This window comes from Ranitomeya imitator, chromosome 2 (assembly GCF_032444005.1).
Source record: "Ranitomeya imitator isolate aRanImi1 chromosome 2, aRanImi1.pri, whole genome shotgun sequence".
Taxonomy (NCBI): Eukaryota; Metazoa; Chordata; class Amphibia; order Anura; family Dendrobatidae; genus Ranitomeya; species Ranitomeya imitator.
In genome coordinates this window covers 831436852-831457249 of record NC_091283.1, presented here as the reverse complement: position 1 = coordinate 831457249, position 20398 = coordinate 831436852, and the positions used below count along the sequence as shown (strand labels likewise).

Genomic DNA, 20398 nt, shown 5'->3' with positions numbered 1-20398 from the left:
ATGCCAGAAGCAAACGGTCAACAAGAGTTGATTGTTTGGTTGCTAATATTAGTTCCAAGTTCTCATGTGGCATTATATTTTGCAATTTGCCTTTATAGCGAGGATCAAGGAGGCAGGCCAACCAGTAATCGTCATCGTTCATAATTTGTGTTATGCGTGTGTCCCTTTTGAGGATACGTAAGGCATAATCCGCCATGTGGGCCAAAGTTCCAGTTCTCAAATCTGTGGTTGTGCTTGGTTGAGGGGCAGTTTCAGGCAAATCCACGTCACTTGTGTCCCTCCAAAAACCAGAACCCGGCCTTGCTGCGCCAACAATTTCCACTGGGCCCGGAAAAGGTTCCTCATTAAAAATATAATCATCCCCATCATCCTCCTCGTCCTCATCCTCCTCTTCGCCCGCTACCTCGTCCTGTACACTGCCCTGGCCAGACAATGGCTGACTGTCATCAAGGCTTTCCTCTTCCTCAGCTGCAGACGCCTGATCCTTTATGTGCGTCAAACTTTGCATCAGCAGACGCATTAGGGGGATGCTCATGCTTATTATGGCGTTGTCTGCACTAACCAGCCGTGTGCATTCCTCAAAACACTGAATGACTTGACACATGTCTTGAATCTTCGACCACTGCACACCTGACAACTCCATGTCTGCCATCCTACTGCCTGCCCGTGTATGTGTATCCTCCCACAGAAACATAACAGCCCGCCTCTGTTCACACAGTCTCTGAAGCATGTGCAGTGTTGAGTTCCACCTTGTTGCAACGTCTATGATTAGGCGATGCTGGGGAAGGTTCAAAGAACGCTGATAGGTCTGCATACGGCTGGAGTGTACGGGCGAACGGCGGATATGTGAGCAAAGTCCACGCACTTTGAGGAGCAGGTCGGATAACCCCGGATAACTTTTCAGGAAGCACTGCACCACCAGGTTTAAGGTGTGAGCCAGGCAAGGAATGTGTTTCAGTTGGGAAAGGGAGATGGCAGCCATGAAATTCCTTCCGTTATCACTCACTACCTTGCCTGCCTCAAGATCTACAGTGCCCAGCCACGACTGTGTTTCTTGTTGCAAGAACTCGGACAGAACTTCAGCGGTGTGTCTGTTGTCGCCCAAACACTTCATAGCCAAAACAGCCTGCTGACGTTTGCCAGTAGCTGCCCCATAATGGGAGACCTGGTGTGCAACAGTGGCAGCTGCGGATGGAGTGGTTGTGCGACTGCGGTCTGTGGACGAGGTCTCGCTTCTGCAGGAGGACGAGGAGGAGGAGGGGGTGCGAACGGCTACAGCCAACTGTTTCCTAGACCGTGGGCTAGGCAGAACTGTCCCAAACTTGCTGTCCCCTGTGGACCCTGCATCCACCACATTTACCCAGTGTGCCGTGATGGACACGTAACTGTTATGGCTGGCAATCAGGCAACACAGCGTGCAGTAATCAGCGCACATACAGAGATCTGGCAATAACCAAAAACAATAGGACGAGCTCTGAGACGTGGAATCTCTGTAGACTGCAGTACCTGATCTATCCTCACACAACTATAAGCAGCAGTGGATTGCGCCTATCACTACCTATGCAACTCGACACTGCCTGAGGAGCTGACTAGCCTGAAGATAGAAATACAAGCCTGACTTACCTCAGAGAAATACCCCAAAGGAATAGGCAGCCCCCCACATATAATGACTGTTAGCAAGATGAAAAGACAAACGTAGGAATGAAATAGATTCAGCAAAGTGAGGCCCGATATTCTAGACAGAGCGAGGATAGCAAAGAGAACTATGCAGTCTACAAAAAACCCTAAAACGAAAACCACGCAAAGGGGCAAAAAGACCCACCGTGCCGAACTAACAGCACGGCGGTGCACCCCTTTGCTTCTCAGAGCTTCCAGCAAAAGTTAATAGCAAGCTGGACAGAAAAAACAGAAAACAAACTAGAAGCACTTATCTAGCAGAGCAGCAGGCCCAAGGAAAGATGCAGTAGCTCAGATCCAACACTGGAACATTGACAAGGAGCAAGGAAGACAGACTCAGGTGGAGCTAAATAGCAAGGCAGCCAACGAGCTCACCAAAACACCTGAGGGAGGAAGCCCAGAGACTGCAATACCACTTGTGACCACAGAAGTGAATTCAGCCACAGAATTCACAACACGTAACGTCCCTGGCCATGCCTACTGGTCCATGCATCTGTTGTCAGGTGCACCTTTGTGCTCACAGATTGCCTGAGTGCATGGACGATGCGCTCTTTAACATGCTGGTGGGGGGCTGGTATGGCTTTTCTGGAAAAAAAGTGTCGACTGGGTAGCTCGTAGCGTGGTACAGCGTAGTCCATCAGGCTTTGAAAGCTTCGCTTTCAACTAACCGGTAAGGCATCATCTCTAACGAGATTAGTCTAGCTATTTGGGCGTTCAAACCCTGTGTACGCGGATGCGAGGCTAAGTACTTCCTTTTTCTAACCATAGTCTCATGTAGGGTGAGCTGGACTGGAGAGCTGGAGATCGTGGAACTAGCGGGGGTGCCGGTGGACATGGCAGACTGAGAGACGGTGGGAGATGGTATTGTTGCCGCCGGTGCCCTAGATGCAGTGTTTCCTACTACGAAACTGGTGATTCCCTGACCCTGACTGCTTTGGCCTGGCAAAGAAACCTGCACAGATACTGCAGGTGGTGCAGAAAATGGTGGCCCTACACTGCCGGAAGGGATGTTGCGTTGATGACTAGCTTCATTGGCCGAGGGTGCTACAACCTTAAGGGACGTTTGGTAGTTAGTCCAAGCTTGCAAATGCATGGTGGTTAAATGTCTATGCATGCAACTTGTATTGAGACTTTTCAGATTCTGCCCTCTGCTTAAGGTAGTTGAACATTTTTGACAGATGACTTTGCGCTGATCAATTGGATGTTGTTTAAAAAAATGCCAGACTGCACTCTTTCTAGCATCGGATACCTTTTCAGGCATTGCAGACTGAGCTTTAACTGGATGCCCACGCTGTCCTCCAACAGGTTTTGACTTTGCCCCGCGTTTTGGGCAAGATACGGGCCAGGCAGATGGAACCTGTTGCGATGTTGATGCCTGCTGCGGCCCCTCCTCCTCCGCTTCAGAACTGCTGCCGCCTGCACCCTGTTCCCCCAATGGCTGCCAATCGGGGTCAAGAACTGGGTCATCTATTACCTCTTCTTGTAGCTCGTGTGCAACTTCGTCTGTGTCACCGTGTCGGTCGGTGGTATAGCGTTCGTGATGGGGCAACATAGTCTCATCAGGGTCTGATTCTTGATCACCACCCTGCGAGGGCAATGTTGTGGTCTGAGTCAAAGGACCTGCATAGTAGTCTGGCTGTGGCTGTGCATCAGTGCACTCCATGTCAGATTCAACTTGTAATGGCCATGGACTGTTAACTGCTTCACTTTCTAAGCCAGGGACGGTATGTGTAAAGAGCTCCATGGAGTAACCCGTTGTGTCGCCTACTGCATTCTTCTCTGTTGTTGTTTTTGCTGAAGAGGACAAGGAAGCGACCTGTCCCTGACCGTGAACATCCACTAACGACGCGCTGCTTTTACTTTTACCAGTTTCACGAGAGGAGGCAAAAGAGCTAGAGGCTGAGTCAGCAAGATAAGCCAAAACTTGCTCTTGCTGCTCCGGCTTTAAAAGCGGTTTTCCTACTCCCAGAAAAGGGAGCGTTCGAGGCCTTGTGTAGCCAGACGACGAACCTGGCTCCACAGCTCCAGACTTAGGTGCAATATTTTTTTTCCCACGACCACCTGATGCTCCACCACTACCACTACCCTCATTACCAGCTGACAATGAACGCCCCCGGCCACGACCTCTTCCACCGGACTTCCTCATTGTTTTAAAAACGTTACCAAACTAACGGTATTTGTTGCTGTCACACAACTTACACGGTGAGCTAGAACTTCTGTATGATTTAGCTACCCCTTTACAGGTGGGTGAGACCACAACGAAAATCAGCCACAATGTTACACACTCTGTTGTTGTTGGCAACAAATGAGAGAGATGCCACACACGCAGGACTGTCACTGAAGCGCAAATGTAAATATTAATCTCCCACTGATTTGTGTTTTTTTTTTTATAAAGGGAGACTTTAGAAAAAAAAAAAAAAAAAAAGATTTTTTAAGGAAGAATTTATACACCAAATAAAATGAAATGATTGTTTCTGGGAGATTTTAGAAAACAAATAAAAATAAAAAAAAGGCTTTCTATGGCCCACTGAGTGAGAGATGCAACACACAGGAGTCAGGAGTTGCACACAAGCCCAGAGGCCTATATTTATCTCCCACTGATTGATTGATTGATTGATTGATTGATTATTTCAGGTAGAATTTAGAAAGCAAATAAAAATAAAAAAAAGGCTTTCTATGGCCCACTGAGTGAGAGATGCAACACACAGGAGTCAGGAGTGGCACACAAGCCCAGAGGCCTATATTTATCTCCCACTGATTGATTGATTGATTGATTGATTGATTGATTATTTCAGGTAGAATTTAGAAAGCAAATAAAAATAAAAAAAAGGCTTTCTATGGCCCACTGACTGAGAGATGCAACACACAGGAGTCAGGAGTGGCACACAAGCCCAGAGGCCTATATTTATCTCCCCCTGATTGATTGATTGATTGATTATTTCAGGTAGAATTTAGAAACCAAATCAAGCAAAAAAATTAATAGGCTTTCTATGGCCCACAATTGGAGAGAGAGAGAGAGAGAGAGAGATGGCACACCCAGGAGACAAGACTGGCACACGAGCAGACAGGGCAATATTTATCTCCCACTGATTTTTTTTTTTTTTTTTTTTCAGGGAGACTTTAGAAAAAAAAAATAAAAAAAAAAGAATTTATCAGGAAGAATTTAGAAAGAAAATAAAATAAAATGATTGTTTCAGGGAGAATTTAGAAAACAAATAAAAAAAAGATAGGCTTTGTAGGGCCCACTGAGTGAGAGAGGTCGCACACAGGAGTCAGGAGTGGCACACAAGCCCAGAGGCCTATATTTATCTCCCCCTGATTGATTGATTGATTATTTCAGGTAGAATTTAGAAAGCAAATAAAAATAAAAAAAAGGCTTTCTATGGCCCACTGAGTGAGAGATGCAACACACAGGAGTCAGGAGTGGCACACAAGCCCAGAGGCCTATATTTATCTCCCACTGATTGATTGATTGATTGATTGATTTTTTCAGGTAGAATTTAGAACCCAAATCAACCCAAAAAATAAATAGGCTTTCTATGGCCCACTATTTGTGAGAGAGATGGCACGCTCAGGACTGGCACACAAGCCCAGAGGCCAATATTAATCTCCCACTTTTTTTTTTTTTTTCCAGGGAAAATTTATAAACCCAATAAAAAAAATAATAAATAGGCTTTCTATGGCCCACTATCTGAGAGAGACAGATGGCACGCTTAGGACTGGCACACAAGCCCAAAGGCCAATATTAATCTCCCACTGATAGATTTATTGATTTTTTCAGGTAGAATTTAGAAACCAAATCAAGCAAAAAAATTAATAGGCTTTCTATGGCCCACTGAGTGAGAGATGGCACAGACAGGGATGGCACTCTAGCAGAAATGCCAATCTTAATCTCCCACAAAAAAAAAAAAAAAAAAAAAGAATTTATCAGGAAGAATTTAGAAAGAAAATAAAATAAAATGATTGTTTCAGGGAGAATTTAGAAAACAAATAAAAAAAAGATAGGCTTTGTAGGGCCCACTGAGTGAGAGAGGTCGCACACAGGAGTCAGGAGTGGCACACAAGCCCAGAGGCCTATATTTATCTCCCCCTGATTGATTGATTGATTATTTCAGGTAGAATTTAGAAAGCAAATAAAAATAAAAAAAAGGCTTTCTATGGCCCACTGAGTGAGAGATGCAACACACAGGAGTCAGGAGTGGCACACAAGCCCAGAGGCCTATATTTATCTCCCCCTGATTGATTGATTGATTGATTGATTGATTGATTATTTCAGGTAGAATTTAGAAAGCAAATAAAAATAAAAAAAAGGCTTTCTATGGCCCACTGAGTGAGAGATGCAACACACAGGAGTCAGGAGTGGCACACAAGCCCAGAGGCCTATATTTATCTCCCACTGATTAATTGATTGATTGATTGATTATTTCAGGTAGAATTTAGAAAGCAAATAAAAATAAAAAAAAGGCTTTCTATGGCCCACTGAGTGAGAGATGCAACACACAGGAGTCAGGAGTGGCACACAAGCCCAGAGGCCTATATTTATCTCCCACTGATTGATTGATTGATTGATTGATTGATTGATTATTTCAGGTAGAATTTAGAAAGCAAATAAAAATAAAAAAAAGGCTTTCTATGGCCCACTGAGTGAGAGATGCAACACACAGGAGTCAGGAGTGGCACACAAGCCCAGAGGCCTATATTTATCTCCCACTGATTGATTGATTGATTGATTTTTTCAGGTAGAATTTAGAACCCAAATCAACCCAAAAAATAAATAGGCTTTCTATGGCCCACTATTTGTGAGAGAGATGGCACGCTCAGGACTGGCACACAAGCCCAGAGGCCAATATTAATCTCCCACTTTTTTTTTTTTTTTCCAGGGAAAATTTATAAACCCAATAAAAAAAATAATAAATAGGCTTTCTATGGCCCACTATCTGAGAGAGACAGATGGCACGCTTAGGACTGGCACACAAGCCCAAAGGCCAATATTAATCTCCCACTGATAGATTTATTGATTTTTTCAGGTAGAATTTAGAAACCAAATCAAGCAAAAAAATTAATAGGCTTTCTATGGCCCACTGAGTGAGAGATGGCACAGACAGGGATGGCACTCTAGCAGAAATGCCAATCTTAATCTCCCACAAAAAAAAAAAAAAAAAAAAAAGGAACTGTCCTTCAATTACTATCTCCCTGTAGTAATCTCAGCCAGGTATGGCAGGCAGCAATAAGGAGTGGACTGATGCACAAATTAAATAAAAAGTGTGGACAAACAAACAAGATAGCTGTGCAGAAATGAAGGAACAAGAGGATTTGTGCTTTGAAAAAAGCAATTGGTTTGCACAGCGGCGTACACACAGCAATGCAGCTATCAGGGAGCCTTCTAGGGCAGCCCAATGAGCTACAGTGCTGAGGGGAAAAAAAAAAATAGCCTCCACTGTCCCTGCACACCGAAGGTGGTGTTGGGCAGTGGAAATCGCTACAGCACAAGCGGTTTTGTGGTTAATGGACCCTGCCTAACGCTATCCCTGCTTCTGACGAAGCGGCAGCAACCTCTCCCTAAGCTCAGATCAGCAGCAGTAAGATGGCAGTCGGCGGGAACGCCCCTTTATAGCCCCTGTGACGCCGCAGACAGCAAGCCAATCACTGCAATGCCCTTCTCTAAGATGGTGGGGACCAGGACCTATGTCATCACGCTGCCCACACTCTGCGTTTACCTTCATTGGCTGAGAAATGGCGCTTTTCGCGTCATTGAAACGCGACTTTGGCGCGAAAGTCGCGTACCGCATGGCCGACCCCGCACAGGGGTCGGGTCGGGTTTCATGAAACTCGACTTCGCCAAAAGTCGGCGACTTTTGAAAATGTTCGACCCGTTTCGCTCAACCCTAGTCAAAATATACCTAAATTGTATTGCAGATTCTAACAAATATTTAATAGGTTACAGTAGAGTAGGGCCCGGCCATTTTTCTGGAATAATCTGGTTCGGGTATATCATGACCCCCGTCACATGACCCCCGTCACATGACCCCCGTCACATGACCCCCGTCACATGACCGGGGGGGGCCCACAGTGTCTGAACAGCCCGGGGCCCTGGCTACCCTTAATCCACCCCTGCTCACATTTGAAGTGAGATTGGGTGGTCAATATAACAGACCAATTCACCATTCTACAAACTGCTCCCATCAAGGTGCGCAAAACCACATTCAAGAAGTTTATTAACCCTTCAGGTGCTTCATGAGAACTAAATGTGGAAGGAAAAAAATGAACATTTTATTTTTTCACCAAAAATTTACTTTAGACCCAAACTTTTTTATTTTCACAAGGGTAACAAGAGAAAATGGACCACAACATTTGTTGTGCAACTTTTCTTGAGTACAATGATACACCTTATGTGGGGGGAAAGCCACTGTTTGGGTATATGGCAGGGCTCAGAAGGGAGAGAGCAGTGTTTGACTTTTTGAACGCAAACCCCCCTGATGTACCTAAACAGTGGAAACGCCCCAATTCTAACTCCAACCCCAACACCACCCTAACCCCAACACCACAACTCTAACCCCAACACAACCCTAACCCTAGCGCCACCCTAACCCTAGCTCCAGCTTTAGCCCCACCCAACCCTATCCCAACCCTAACCCTAGCCCAAACCCTAACCCTCGTTCTATCCCCAACCCTAACCTTTACCCTAGCCCCAACCCTAATGGAAAAATACACTTTTTATTTTATAATATATCCTGGGGATGGAAATGGAAAATAGAATAGTAAGCCTACTGTTTTGACTTGCACCAATCTTGAGAATTAGGTTGGGATCACACATGCGAGAAATACGTCCGAGTCTCGCATGGTAATACTCGGCATTGCCGCCATCACTCAGGAGCGGAGAGTGTGGCCGCATAGCAATACATGCGGCCGCACGCTCCGCTCCAGAGAGACAGCGGCAATGCCGGGTATTACCATGCGAGACTCGGACGTATTTCTCGCATGTGTGATCCCGGCCTTAGACTGCAAAACCCTATGTGAACGGAGCAGGTGTCCGCCTTACGAGCTTCTGCCCTGTAAACTTCTGAAACTGCTGGAGACAGTCAAGCCCAGCCTTCTGCCATTAATGACAGTCCCATAGAGTATGATTAGAGTCGGGGTGCACATGCACGACATCCAAAACATTCAAACTGGTCTCTGCTGTATCCAGTTATTGGAATGGGGGGGCAGCGGTAGAACCCCCACAATCAAAACCTAGAAATTATAGAGAAAGATAAACGGGCTAAAACGTCCAGGCTGTCAGTCTTGGGATTATTTGGCTGCTGTAGAAATGTTGCAGGGCAGGCGGGGGTTAATGATCTCTTCAATATATAGCTGGTGAACATCTAAGGGTGTGGAGCAGTGACCTTTGTGTGGTTAGGTACAGGAAACCATAATGTATTTCTATGCGTAGGGGGAAACTTAGAAGTAAAGAGACAGAGAGTGTCAGCTCCTGCTGTGTACAATGTATCCGTCCTGGTCTGGAGGTTTCTGCTCTTCCTGTAGATGAGATCCATGATATTATGGAGGATCTGTGATGTCTCCTGTCTGAGCAGATTACAGAGGAGACACCGAGATCAGCGATATACATACTATATATCAGATTCTTTAAAAGAATATTCAGGTAACATCTATATGAGATAATTATAGTAAGGGCTCATTCTCACCTGCGAGAAACTGGGATGAGTCTCGCACATCAATACCCGGCACTGCACCTGGCACTCAGATCAGAGCATGTGGCCGCATAGGAATACATGCAGCCGCACGCTCCGCTCCTGGGTGCCGGGTGCAGTGCCGGGTATTGATGTGCGAGACTCATCCGAGTTTCTCGCAGGTGAGAATGAGCCCTTACATGACTTATAATAATAGTCAAAATAATAATAAAAGTCAAAATACAATTTAAAATATCTTCTGATTCTTACCAGATCTTTCTGTGCCCATCATCGCATTACATTCAGAGTCCATCATTTTTGCAGCAGCTCATAGTTTGTTTTAAAGATCTCATGCTGTAATGTTGATATATTGAGATTTCCAGCAGCAATCCTCTGAGTTAAAGAGTGATTTGTGTCTGATATGCCCAGTTATACATTGTACTGTGGAGGGACAGGTTTCTGACTCACTCTTATCATTGACTTGACAGTTGAATAAAGAAAGACAAAACAAGATTTTCATGTTTGATGACTTCAGAAAGCATTTAATTAGCTTCAGCTTCCTGGTAAGGTGATATAATGTAGTATGCTCCCAATTGTGGTGAAAAGGCACAGGTAGAGAGGAACATTTAGTTGAGTAGAACTTTCTCTGTAAATACTTTAAAGGGAATCTGTCACCTCATTTTTCGTATATAAACTGCTGCCACCGCCATTAGGGGCTTATCTATAGCATTCTGTAATGTTGTAGATAAGCCACCGATGTATCCTGAAAGATAAGAAAAACAGGTTATATTATACTCACCCAGGGGCGGTCCAGTGCGGTCCAGGTCCGGGGCCTCCTATCTTCATACGATGACGTCCTCTTCCTTGCTCCTGCGCAGGCATAGTGATTTGTCCTGTTGAGGGCAGAGCAAAGTACTGCAGTGTGCAGGTGCCAGGAAAGGTCAGAGAGGCCCAGCGCCTGCGCACTGCAGTACTTTGCTCTGCCCTCAACAGGGCAAATCACTATGCCTGTGCAGGAGCCGCGACAGAAGCAAGGAAGAGGACGTCATCATAAGAAGATAGGAGGCGCCAGACCCAGACTGCGACGCCCATCGGACCGGACCGCATCGGGAACGCCCCTGGGTGAGCATAATATAACCTGTTTTTCTCATCTTTCAGGTTACATCGGGGGCTTATCTACAGCCTTACAGAATGCATTACAGAATGCTGTAGAAAAGCCCCTAATGGCAGTGGCCGCATCTTATATGCGAAAAATGAGGTGACAAATTTGCTTTAAGCACACCAAGCTTAAAGGGGTTTTGCACTTCTTGTACAATTTTGATGCAGGTGTCCAGATGCAACCCACAGATAATGCAAGGCAGGAGCAGTCAGTGATCTATATATTTCTATTTAAATGCAACAATAATTTAAAGTGCCGTATATACTCGAGTATAAGCAGACCCGAGTATAAGCCGAGTCACCTAATTTTGCCATGGATAACTGGGTACGCTTATTGACTTGAGTATAAGCCGGGTATGTATTGTCCCCTCATTCCGCTCCCAGTATGCGTGGTTTCCCCCGTTCTGTCCTGCTCTGTGTGGCTCCCCCTGTTGTTGTATGCATGGCTCCCCCGGTCCCCTCTTTGTATGCATGGCTCCCCCCGTCCAATCTTGTATACATGGCTCAGCTCCTCCGTTTCATCCTTGTATACAGGCCTTCCCCCCCTTGTATGCATGGCTCGGCGTCCTCCCCCATCATACTCACTTTCCTAGCGCCATCGCTGAACATCCCTGCATCTCCATTGACCCGGTGCGGCAGCTTCTTGTGCTGAGTGGTCTCATGGTACTGCTCATTAAGGTGATGAATATGCGCTCCACGCCTATGGGAGTGGAGTTGCGTGCATATTCATTACCTTCATGAGCTGAACCACCTGACCACTGAGCACAGGAACAGGAAAGAGCTGCTGATGCAGGGACGGAGATGCAGCAACGGAGGGTGAGTATTGATGTCTTCTGGAAGCCGGTGGCTGCAGCTGTCGCTGTGCTTTCTGGACCATAACTCATGTATAAGCCGAGGGGGGCATTTTTGGCACAAAAAAAGTGCTGAAAATCTCAGCTTATACACGAGTATATACGGTAATTCTGAACAATTAGTGATAAAGCAAGTCAAAAACAAATAACAATAAGCTTGGAATGTAAAGTCTTTCACTATATAGCATTAATGTTCCCTTAACAAAGTTGATGCACCCATTCAGGGGAGTCACCACATAAGTTCTTTCTGCAGCTATGGCCCTAGCGGGGGTCACTGGCTTTTCCCACTAGGCCACAAGTCTCTCTCTAACATAGTCTAATAAAGTGCGTTGAGTCTCCCACGCACCAACTGGCCCCTCCCAACCTGTTGCCCTAGTCCCAGCCAACCCTGGTACCATTAGTTATACCTGGAAGTGACGGACCTGCTGACTCATGCTGTCCCTCTGCAATCGCAGGAGTGCCTCTCCTCTCGTAGTATCCTTGCGGATCTTCTTGGCTTGACTATCGACAGAAGTCTCTTGGGGTTGGTGCAGGAAGGACTAGGTCTCCGCTCTTGATAGGCAACATCTGGTCTCTGAGGCTTGACTAACATGGATTCAGGATCCTGGTCGGAACTCAGAGTCCTCCTGAATGGAATCCAGGCCTTGACCGGTGGTAACCGGCAGCTTGGTGGCATAGACTTTCTGCTAAAGACTGTCACACTGGTCTTAAGGACATCCCTGGAGTGTGCCTGCTCCGCTTTATTCTCTGGCGCCAAATATGATTGCCGTGTGGCGTACAGGCAGGAACTCTGGGCTGCCGGTCACCTGATCAGGTTGAGTACCCGAAGTGGCTCCCAATGCAAATCTTCCAGAGCAATTTGGTTCCATCTCATTTCACCTGGCAAGCAGATGGCACTCTTTCTCCAGAGCATGGTGATATTCCTATGCCACATTAGTTCTGCAGCCTATTTGAGGTGGCACATGGGTTACAGTACTCACATTTCCCTCGGACATCCGATTAAAGTGTCACCACAATTTCTTCAACTTTTTTCACGTTTTCTTAATTGACGGACGTGGATGGGCGTCCTTCACGATGGTTATTTTCCGTTGATGTTCTTCCCAGCTTAAATTCCTTGGCCCAGCGTGCAACTGTGGAATATGGAGGAGAAGAGTCCCCCAATGTTTCCACCAAGTCGCTGTGTATGTCTTTGGTAGTCATTTTTTTCAAGCAGAGGTATTTGATGACAGCTCTGAGCTCGTTTTTTTCCATTTTGATGTTCACTCCTCGGCAGTTCATATTCAAATGAATGTAGCTCCCGGGAATCGTGGTCTATTTAAGTAATTTTTTTTTCCTGGACTAGTGGGTACCTAAGAGAGAAGAAAACATTTTATTTTAATTTCTGTGTGCTTCAAAGTAGCCACCTTTAGCTTTGATGACTGCTTTGCACACTCTTGGCATTCTCTTGATGAGCTTCAAGAGGTAGTCACCGGGAATGGTCTTCCAACAATCTTGAAGGAGTTTCCAGAGATGCTTAGCACTTGTTGGCCCTTTTGCCTTCACTCTGCGGTCCAGCTCACCCAAAACCATCTCGATTGGGTTCAGATCTGGCGTAGCACCCCATCACTCTCCTTCTTGGTCAAATAGCCCTTACACAGCCTGAAGGTGTGTTTGGGGTCATTGTCCTGATGGTCCCACTGATGTCCTAAATGATGGTCCAACTAAATGCAAACCGGATGGAATAGCATGCCGCTGCAAGATGCTGTGGTAGCCATGCTGGTTCAGTATGCCTTCAATTTTGAATAAATCCCCAACAGTGCCACCAGTAAAGCCCCCCCCCACACCATCACACCTCCTCCTCCATGCTTCACGGTGGGAACCAGGCATGTAGAGTCCATCCGTTCACCTTTTCTGCGTCGCACAAAGACACGGTGGTTGGAACCAAAGATCTCAAATTTGGACTCATCAGACCAAAGCACAGATTTCCACTGGTCTAATGTCCATTCCTTGTGTTCTTTAGCCCAAACAAGTCTCTTCTGCTTGTTGCCTGTCCTTAGCAGTGGTTTCCTAGCAGCTATTTTATCATGAAGGCCTGCTGCACAAAGTCTCCTCTTAACAGTTGTTGTAGAGATGTGTTTGCTGCTAGAACTCTGTGTGGCATTGACCTGGTCTCTAATCTGAAACTTTCACAGTACAGAGATAAATAATTAGAGTATCTTATCTTGTAATCACCGCTAGACTCTAATGTGTAGATATAAAACTTCAATTTTATTAAATACGTCTAAAATAAATATAACAAAATGTGAATTAGCACCAACACCATTAAACTAAAATACAGAGGCACCCAGGGGAGGTGCCTGTCCCTATATTTACTATCTCCCCCTGCCTGACAGCGGAGGTTGGCACCCTATAACCTGCGCTTTGTCGCCCCCGCTCGTCGACGGCTCTCCCTTTCTGCCCTATTGCACCCAACAATATCAGGGGAGTGAAAAAAGATGCCTAAAGGGTGAAAGGATAGTTAATGAGATGTAGATATGTACTGCTTGTCTTCCAATTGGTATGGTAGAACTAGATAAGGCTTATCTATTGGCTAATGCTACATGTAGGTTGTTATACGGATATCTTCTTGTGTGGATACCTAATAACTGACTACAGAGTTTATGATAGTTCAAGCGGATATTATTAAACCAACAAAATGGAGGCCTGTTGTTTGTTATATATCTATAGATAGAAGAAACAGAACAGAAAGCAGTGAAAGAGTTATCTTATCTTAATCCTACTAATGGTATATAGTCCCCATATATAAAGCCAGGATGAAAAATGGGAGTGAACTAGATCAAATGCATTTTGTGTTATATGCAGCTCACACTGTACCTAAGTTAGAGTTGATCACCCATGTAGCCTCAAAATATAGAACTGGGCCGTCTTGTCCACACAGATACAAATATACTATGTAGTTGATCATCAGAAAAATAAATCAATCATACCGGCTTAGTAGCATAATTAATTACACATGTTCAAAACCTAATAATAAATCCGTTTTGATATTAGCAGCAATTAACACTGTATCCTTTAATAATAACCTAATAGGAATAGATACACCCATATATACCAAACAGCCTCAATAAGTCAAAGAATAATACACAGAATAATGCAGCATATCCACATCTCCATACACTATAATAGTGCAATAAACTCCAGTATCTATGCACACTGCATGCCACAGTAGTGCAACAAAAACACACTCAACGCGTTTCCCCTCCACTGAGGTTCATCAGGAGTACATAAATAAATCATAGCCAGCGATGCTTGGCTTTGTTGCAATGCTTAGATGGATCATGCCCAGCGATACTTAGCTTTGTTTCAATATTAATGAAGCAGGCTTGGTGGCCAGACTCTCAGAGACAATCCTCCCTTGTTTATGTTTTTTTCTGGTGATCAACTACATAGTATATAAGATAAGATACTCTAATTTATTCAAAATTGAAGGCATACTGAACCAGCATGGGAGAGCCGTCGACGAGCGGGGGCGACAAAGCGCAGGTTATAGGGTGCCAACCTCCGCTGTCAGGCAGGGGGAGATAGTAAATATAGGGACAGGCACCTCCCCTGGGTGCCTCTGTATTTTAGTTTAACCCCTTCATGACCTTGGGATTTTCCATTTTTCCGTGTTCGTTTTTCGCTCCCCTCCTTCCTAGAGCCATAACTTTTTTATCTTTCCGTCAATTTGGCCATGTGAGGGCTTATTTTTTGCGGGACGAGTTGTACTTTTGAATGACATCATTGGTTTTACCATGTCTTGTACTAGAAAACGGGAAAAAAATTCCAAGTGCAGTGAAATTGCAAGAAAAGTGCAGTCCCACACTTGTTTTTTGTTTGGCTTTTTTGCTAGGTTCACTAAGTGCTAAAACTGACCTGCCATTATGATTCTCCAGGTAACTACGAGTTCATAGACACCTAACATGTCTAGGTTATTTTTTACCTAAGTGGTGAAAAAAAATTCCAAACTTTGCTAAAAAAAAAAAAATTGCGCCATTTTCCGATACTCGTAGCGTTTCCATTTTTCATGATCTGGGGTCGGTTGAGGGCTTATTTTTTGCGTGCCGAGCTGACATTTTTAATGATTCCAATTCGGTGCAGATACGTTCATTTGATCGCCCGTTATTGCATTTTAATGCAATGTCGTGGCGACCAAAAAAACGTAATTCTGGCGTTTCGATTTTTTTCTCGTTACGCCATTTAGCAATCAGGTTAATGCTTTTTTTATTGATAGATCGGGCGATTCTGAACGCGGCGATACCCAATATGTGTAGGTTTGATTTTTTTTAATTGATTTATTTTGATTGGGGCGAAAAGGGGGTGATTTAAACTTTTATATTTTTTTAATTTTTTTCACTTTTTTAAAAAACTTTTGCCATGCTTCAATAGCCTCCATGGGAGGCTAGAAACAGGCACAACCCGATCGCCTCTGCTACGTAGCAGCGACCTTATGTTCACTGCTATGTAGCAGAAAATCAGGTGTGCTGTGAGCGCCGACCACAGGGTGGTGCTCACAGCCACCGGCGATCAGTAACCATAGAGGTCTCAAGGACCTCTATGGTTACAATGGAGAAGCATCGCCGACCCCCGATCATGTGACGGGGTCGGCGATGCGCTCATATCTGGCCGGATACGGTGGTTAATTGCCGCTGTCTGCGTTTGACAGCGGCATTTAACTAGTTAATAGCAGCGCATGAATCGCGATTTCACCCGCCGCTATTGCGGGCACATGTCAGCTGTTCAAAACAGCTGACATGTCCCGGCTTTGATGCGGGCTCACCGCGGAGCCCTGCATCAAAGCAGGGGAGCTGACCTCGGACGTACTATCCCGTCCGAGGTCAGTAAGGGGTTAATGGTGTTGGTGTTAATTCACATTTTGTTATATTTATTTTAGACATATTTAATAAAATTGAAGTTTGGTCTCTAATCTGAGCTGCTGTTAACCTGCGATTTCTAAGGCTGGTGACTCGGATAAACTTATCCTCAGAAGCAGAGGTGACTCTTGGTCTTCCTTTCCTGGGGCAGTCCTTATGTGAGCCAGTTTCTTTGTAGCGCTTGATGGTTTTTGCAATTGCACTAGGGGACACTTTCAAAGTTTAGCTGCTTTTTTCTTGCCATAATACAAATCCTAACAGTCTATTCAGTAGGACTATCAGCTGTGTATCCACGAGACTTCTGCACAACACAACTGATGGTCCCAACACCATTCATAAGGCAAGAAATCCCACTTATTAAACCTGACAGGTCACACCTGTGAAGTGAAAACCATTCCCGGTGACTACCTCTTGAAGCTCATCAAGAGAATGCCAAGAGTGTGCAAAGCAGGCATCAAAGCAAAAGGTGGCTACTTTGAAGAACCTAGAATATAAGACATAATTCCAGTTGTTTCACACTTTTTTGTTAAGTATGTAATTCCACGTGTTAATTCATAGTTTTTATGCCTTCAGTGTGAATGTACAATTTTCATAGTCATGAAAATACAGAAAAATCTTTACATGAAAAGATTTGTCCAAACTTTTGGCCTGTACAGTATACTGCCAGGGGGAGGGCTTCCTGTTGGCTGGAGATTTATCAGGCTGCCAATTTAGCTTACAAATACTGAGGTAAAAATACTGACCAAATAACGTGTGAATGAGGTCTAATACAGGAGGAGATGACATACAGGTATATACTATATACAGGAGGAGATGACACACTGGTATATACTATATACAGGGGAGATGACACACAGGTATATACTATATACAGGAGGAAACAACACACACATATATACTATATACAGGGGAGATGACACACAGGTATATACTATATACAGGAGGAGATGACATACAGGTATATACTATATACAGTAGGAGATGACGCACTGGTATATACTACATACAGGGGAGAGGACATACAGGTACATACTATATACAGGAGGAGATGACACACAGGTATATACTATATACAGGAGCAGATGACACACAGGTATATACTATATACAGGAGGAGATGACTTACAGGTATATACTATATACAGGAGGAGATGACACACGTATATACTATATACAGGAGGAGATGACATACAGGTATATACTATATAAAAGAGGAGATGACACATAGGTATATAGAGGAGGAGATGACATACAGCAGGTACATACTATATACAGGGGAGATGACATACAGGTATATACTATATACAGGAGATGACATGCAGGTATATACTATATATAGGAGGAGATGACATACAGGAATATAGTATATACAGAAGAGATGACATACAGGTATATACTATATACAGCAGGAGATGACACATAGGTATATACAATATACAGGAGGAGATAACATACAGCAGGTATATTCTATTTACAGGGGAGATGACATACAGGTATATACTATATACAGGAGATGACATACAGGTGTATACTATATATAAGGGAGATGACAAACATGTATATACTGAGGGGAAAATGAGAGGTGTGAGGTGAAAATGAAAAGGTGTGAGTGCAAAATGAGAGGAGTGAGGGAAAATAGTGGAGTGAGCGGAAAATGACAGATATGAGGTCAAAATGACAAGCGTTAGGCGGAATGAGAGGAGTGAGGGGGAAAATAAGAGGCGTGAGGGGAAAGTGAGAGGTGTAAGGGAGAAAATGAGAAATGTGAGGGGGAAAATGAGAGGCGTGATGGGAAAATAAGTGAAGTGAGATGCTATAACTAACCACAGATATTTACTATGCCCAGGCAACGCCGGGCTCTTCAGCTGGTTAATATATAAAAACAATTAATCTGATCGGTAAATGGTGTAGCGAGAAAAAAATCAAAATGCCAGAACAACTTTTCAACGTAATATTGCAATAAGAGGTCATCAAAACATCATATCCGGGAACAAGGGGAACAAAAATCAAAAACGGAAAATCCCGAGGTTGTGAAGGGGTAAATGTTAAATGGTCACTTAAGGGGCATTATTACTTTCAAGGGCACTCACAGAGGGCATTGAAATTTTCTGCTCAGCAATTTTTATTATCTAGAGGGCATATTATCTATTTTTTTCCCATAGCTCTGACTTTCTATTTAAGTCCGATCATCAGCTTTTTCTGCAAGTGAAAGTTCTTCACTCACAACACCTGAAAGTGTATCAGAGCAGCTTGAGTAACAGGGGCGGCGTACACTTGCATGAACGTGTTTTCATTTGCTAACAGTGACAGTCCTATGAATAAATTTTGTTTTTCTGAACAAGAGAGCAAGCTACAAATAAGTAAGAAGAACGTTTTGCTTTACTGTGCTTTTATGTTGCTTTTAGGCTCCCACCCAGAGGCACCATTGAGGCTTATGTCCGAAATACCCACAAAATGGGATTTCGATGGATGCCATAGACTATATGGAGTCGAAAAGCAAATATGCTCTCTGCCGTGCATCATTTTTGGGCGTTGTACACCTGCTGGAGGCAGACACTCAGATGTAGAAGACTGTTTTGGGTATCTGTCTCCAGAATGTGTACATGCCTGAAAATGATGCACTACAGAACGCACTGCCACTTTGTCGGCACCATTATAGTCTATGGCCCGTCGGCGCATGCTCCCGTATCCAATTTTGCGGGTTTTTGAACATAATCCTCGACAAGACCAGTGAATGGATGCCAAAACCTTGTGTGAAAGGTCATCGGACGGGATCACAGTGAACTGGGGTAACTTTCATGACATCACCACTAGCACTGTGAGACTTTTCTCTTGGTGCTAGTAGTGATCTCACTGAGGTCATCGCAGTTTATCGGTTCACTCGCAGAAGCTTATTGTCTCTTGGTTTTCAGCCTGAATAGTTGCATCATGCCACCGTTCATTTGGAAAACCACATCGCACATATGGCGTGGGACAGTATGGATTATCTTTATGTTGGACAGATGAGGGATATGGTTATTTATTACTTTTGTTTTTTCACAGGGGACATGGGCTTCAGTGGATTGGGCATAAAGGTGAGTATAACTGTGTTTTTGATTTTTTAATAAATGAGTAAAACAGGGTGTTGAGATTGATTTCAAATAGAGGATTTTATTCTTGCTGTGTGTTTTTCAAAACTTACTATTGACTCCTCTCCATTACTAACCCCTGGGCTTGGTGTTTGTTAGCAATACAAAGCTGACATCAACCTCAACAATATTACTCCACTTACCACTGCACCAGCGCAAGTGAGAGGAGCGAGACTAAGCACCATAATTGGCGTATCCTATTTAAATGCCATTTCTAGGGCCACTGAGGGCTGATCTTATTAGTCTCCAGGGGGCCAATATCAATAACCCCTTCCTAGGCTATTAATATCAGCCCACAGCTGTCTGTTTAGCATTTGCTGATTAGAATTTATAAGGAAAACCTTTGTCAATTTTTTTTCGGGGATTCCCCTGTAATCTAGCGAGTAAACGAAACACCTGTAAGCTGTTATTAATAGCCAGGGAACATTTTTGGCTAACGGTCCCTTTCCCTGGCTAGCAATATCAGCCCCCAGTGGGTGGCTTTCCTCTGCTGGTTATGAAAATTATGCGGGAGCCCACTCCTGAAAGTGCAGCACCTGGGAGAAAATTAACATTATTTTCCCCGGGATCTTTCAGTCATATAAGACTGAGAGTGACGGATGTCAGCTTACACTGATAGCTTGCGGTGCAGTGCAGTACATCACTGCAGAGCCGGCTGTCAGTCAAAGTGCACTTACATACGTCGCTCACTGTGTGCTGAGCGGTGACTAAAGCTGCATCTATATAACTGAAAGCCGGGGGCTCCTAGGAAGAATAAAGCTCATTTTTCTCCAGGGTGCCGCACTTTCAGTACAGCAGCCGGGCACCTGTTGTGTTATAAACACAATTCACCCACAGATTAACTTTATATCTGCAGGTTAATAGTGTTATGTGTTTGGACAGGTTCCCTTTAATTATATCTGCATTATGAAGACTACACAAGACTGCTATCCTATTCATAGCTAAACCAATCTTCTGTGAGGTGTATACGGAGCTGGGGATTTCCATCATCTAAAGAAAGAGTGAAGTCAGCAGTTCATGTAAATA

The 20398-nt window shown here is 44.3% G+C and overlaps 1 protein-coding gene across 1 annotated transcript in view; it reads right to left on the bottom strand.

Annotated features, from left to right (window-relative positions):
• LOC138666023 (C-type lectin domain family 2 member B-like) overlaps window positions 1–9830 on the bottom strand; it is a 76203-nt gene extending 66373 nt beyond the window's left edge. The window contains exon 1 of the mRNA XM_069754084.1: window positions 9615–9830. Coding sequence (XP_069610185.1) covers window positions 9615–9660 — 46 coding nt within the window. The 5' untranslated portion in view covers window positions 9661–9830. The remainder of the gene's footprint in view (window positions 1–9614) is intronic.
• Between the last annotated feature and the right edge of the window lie 10568 nt (window positions 9831–20398).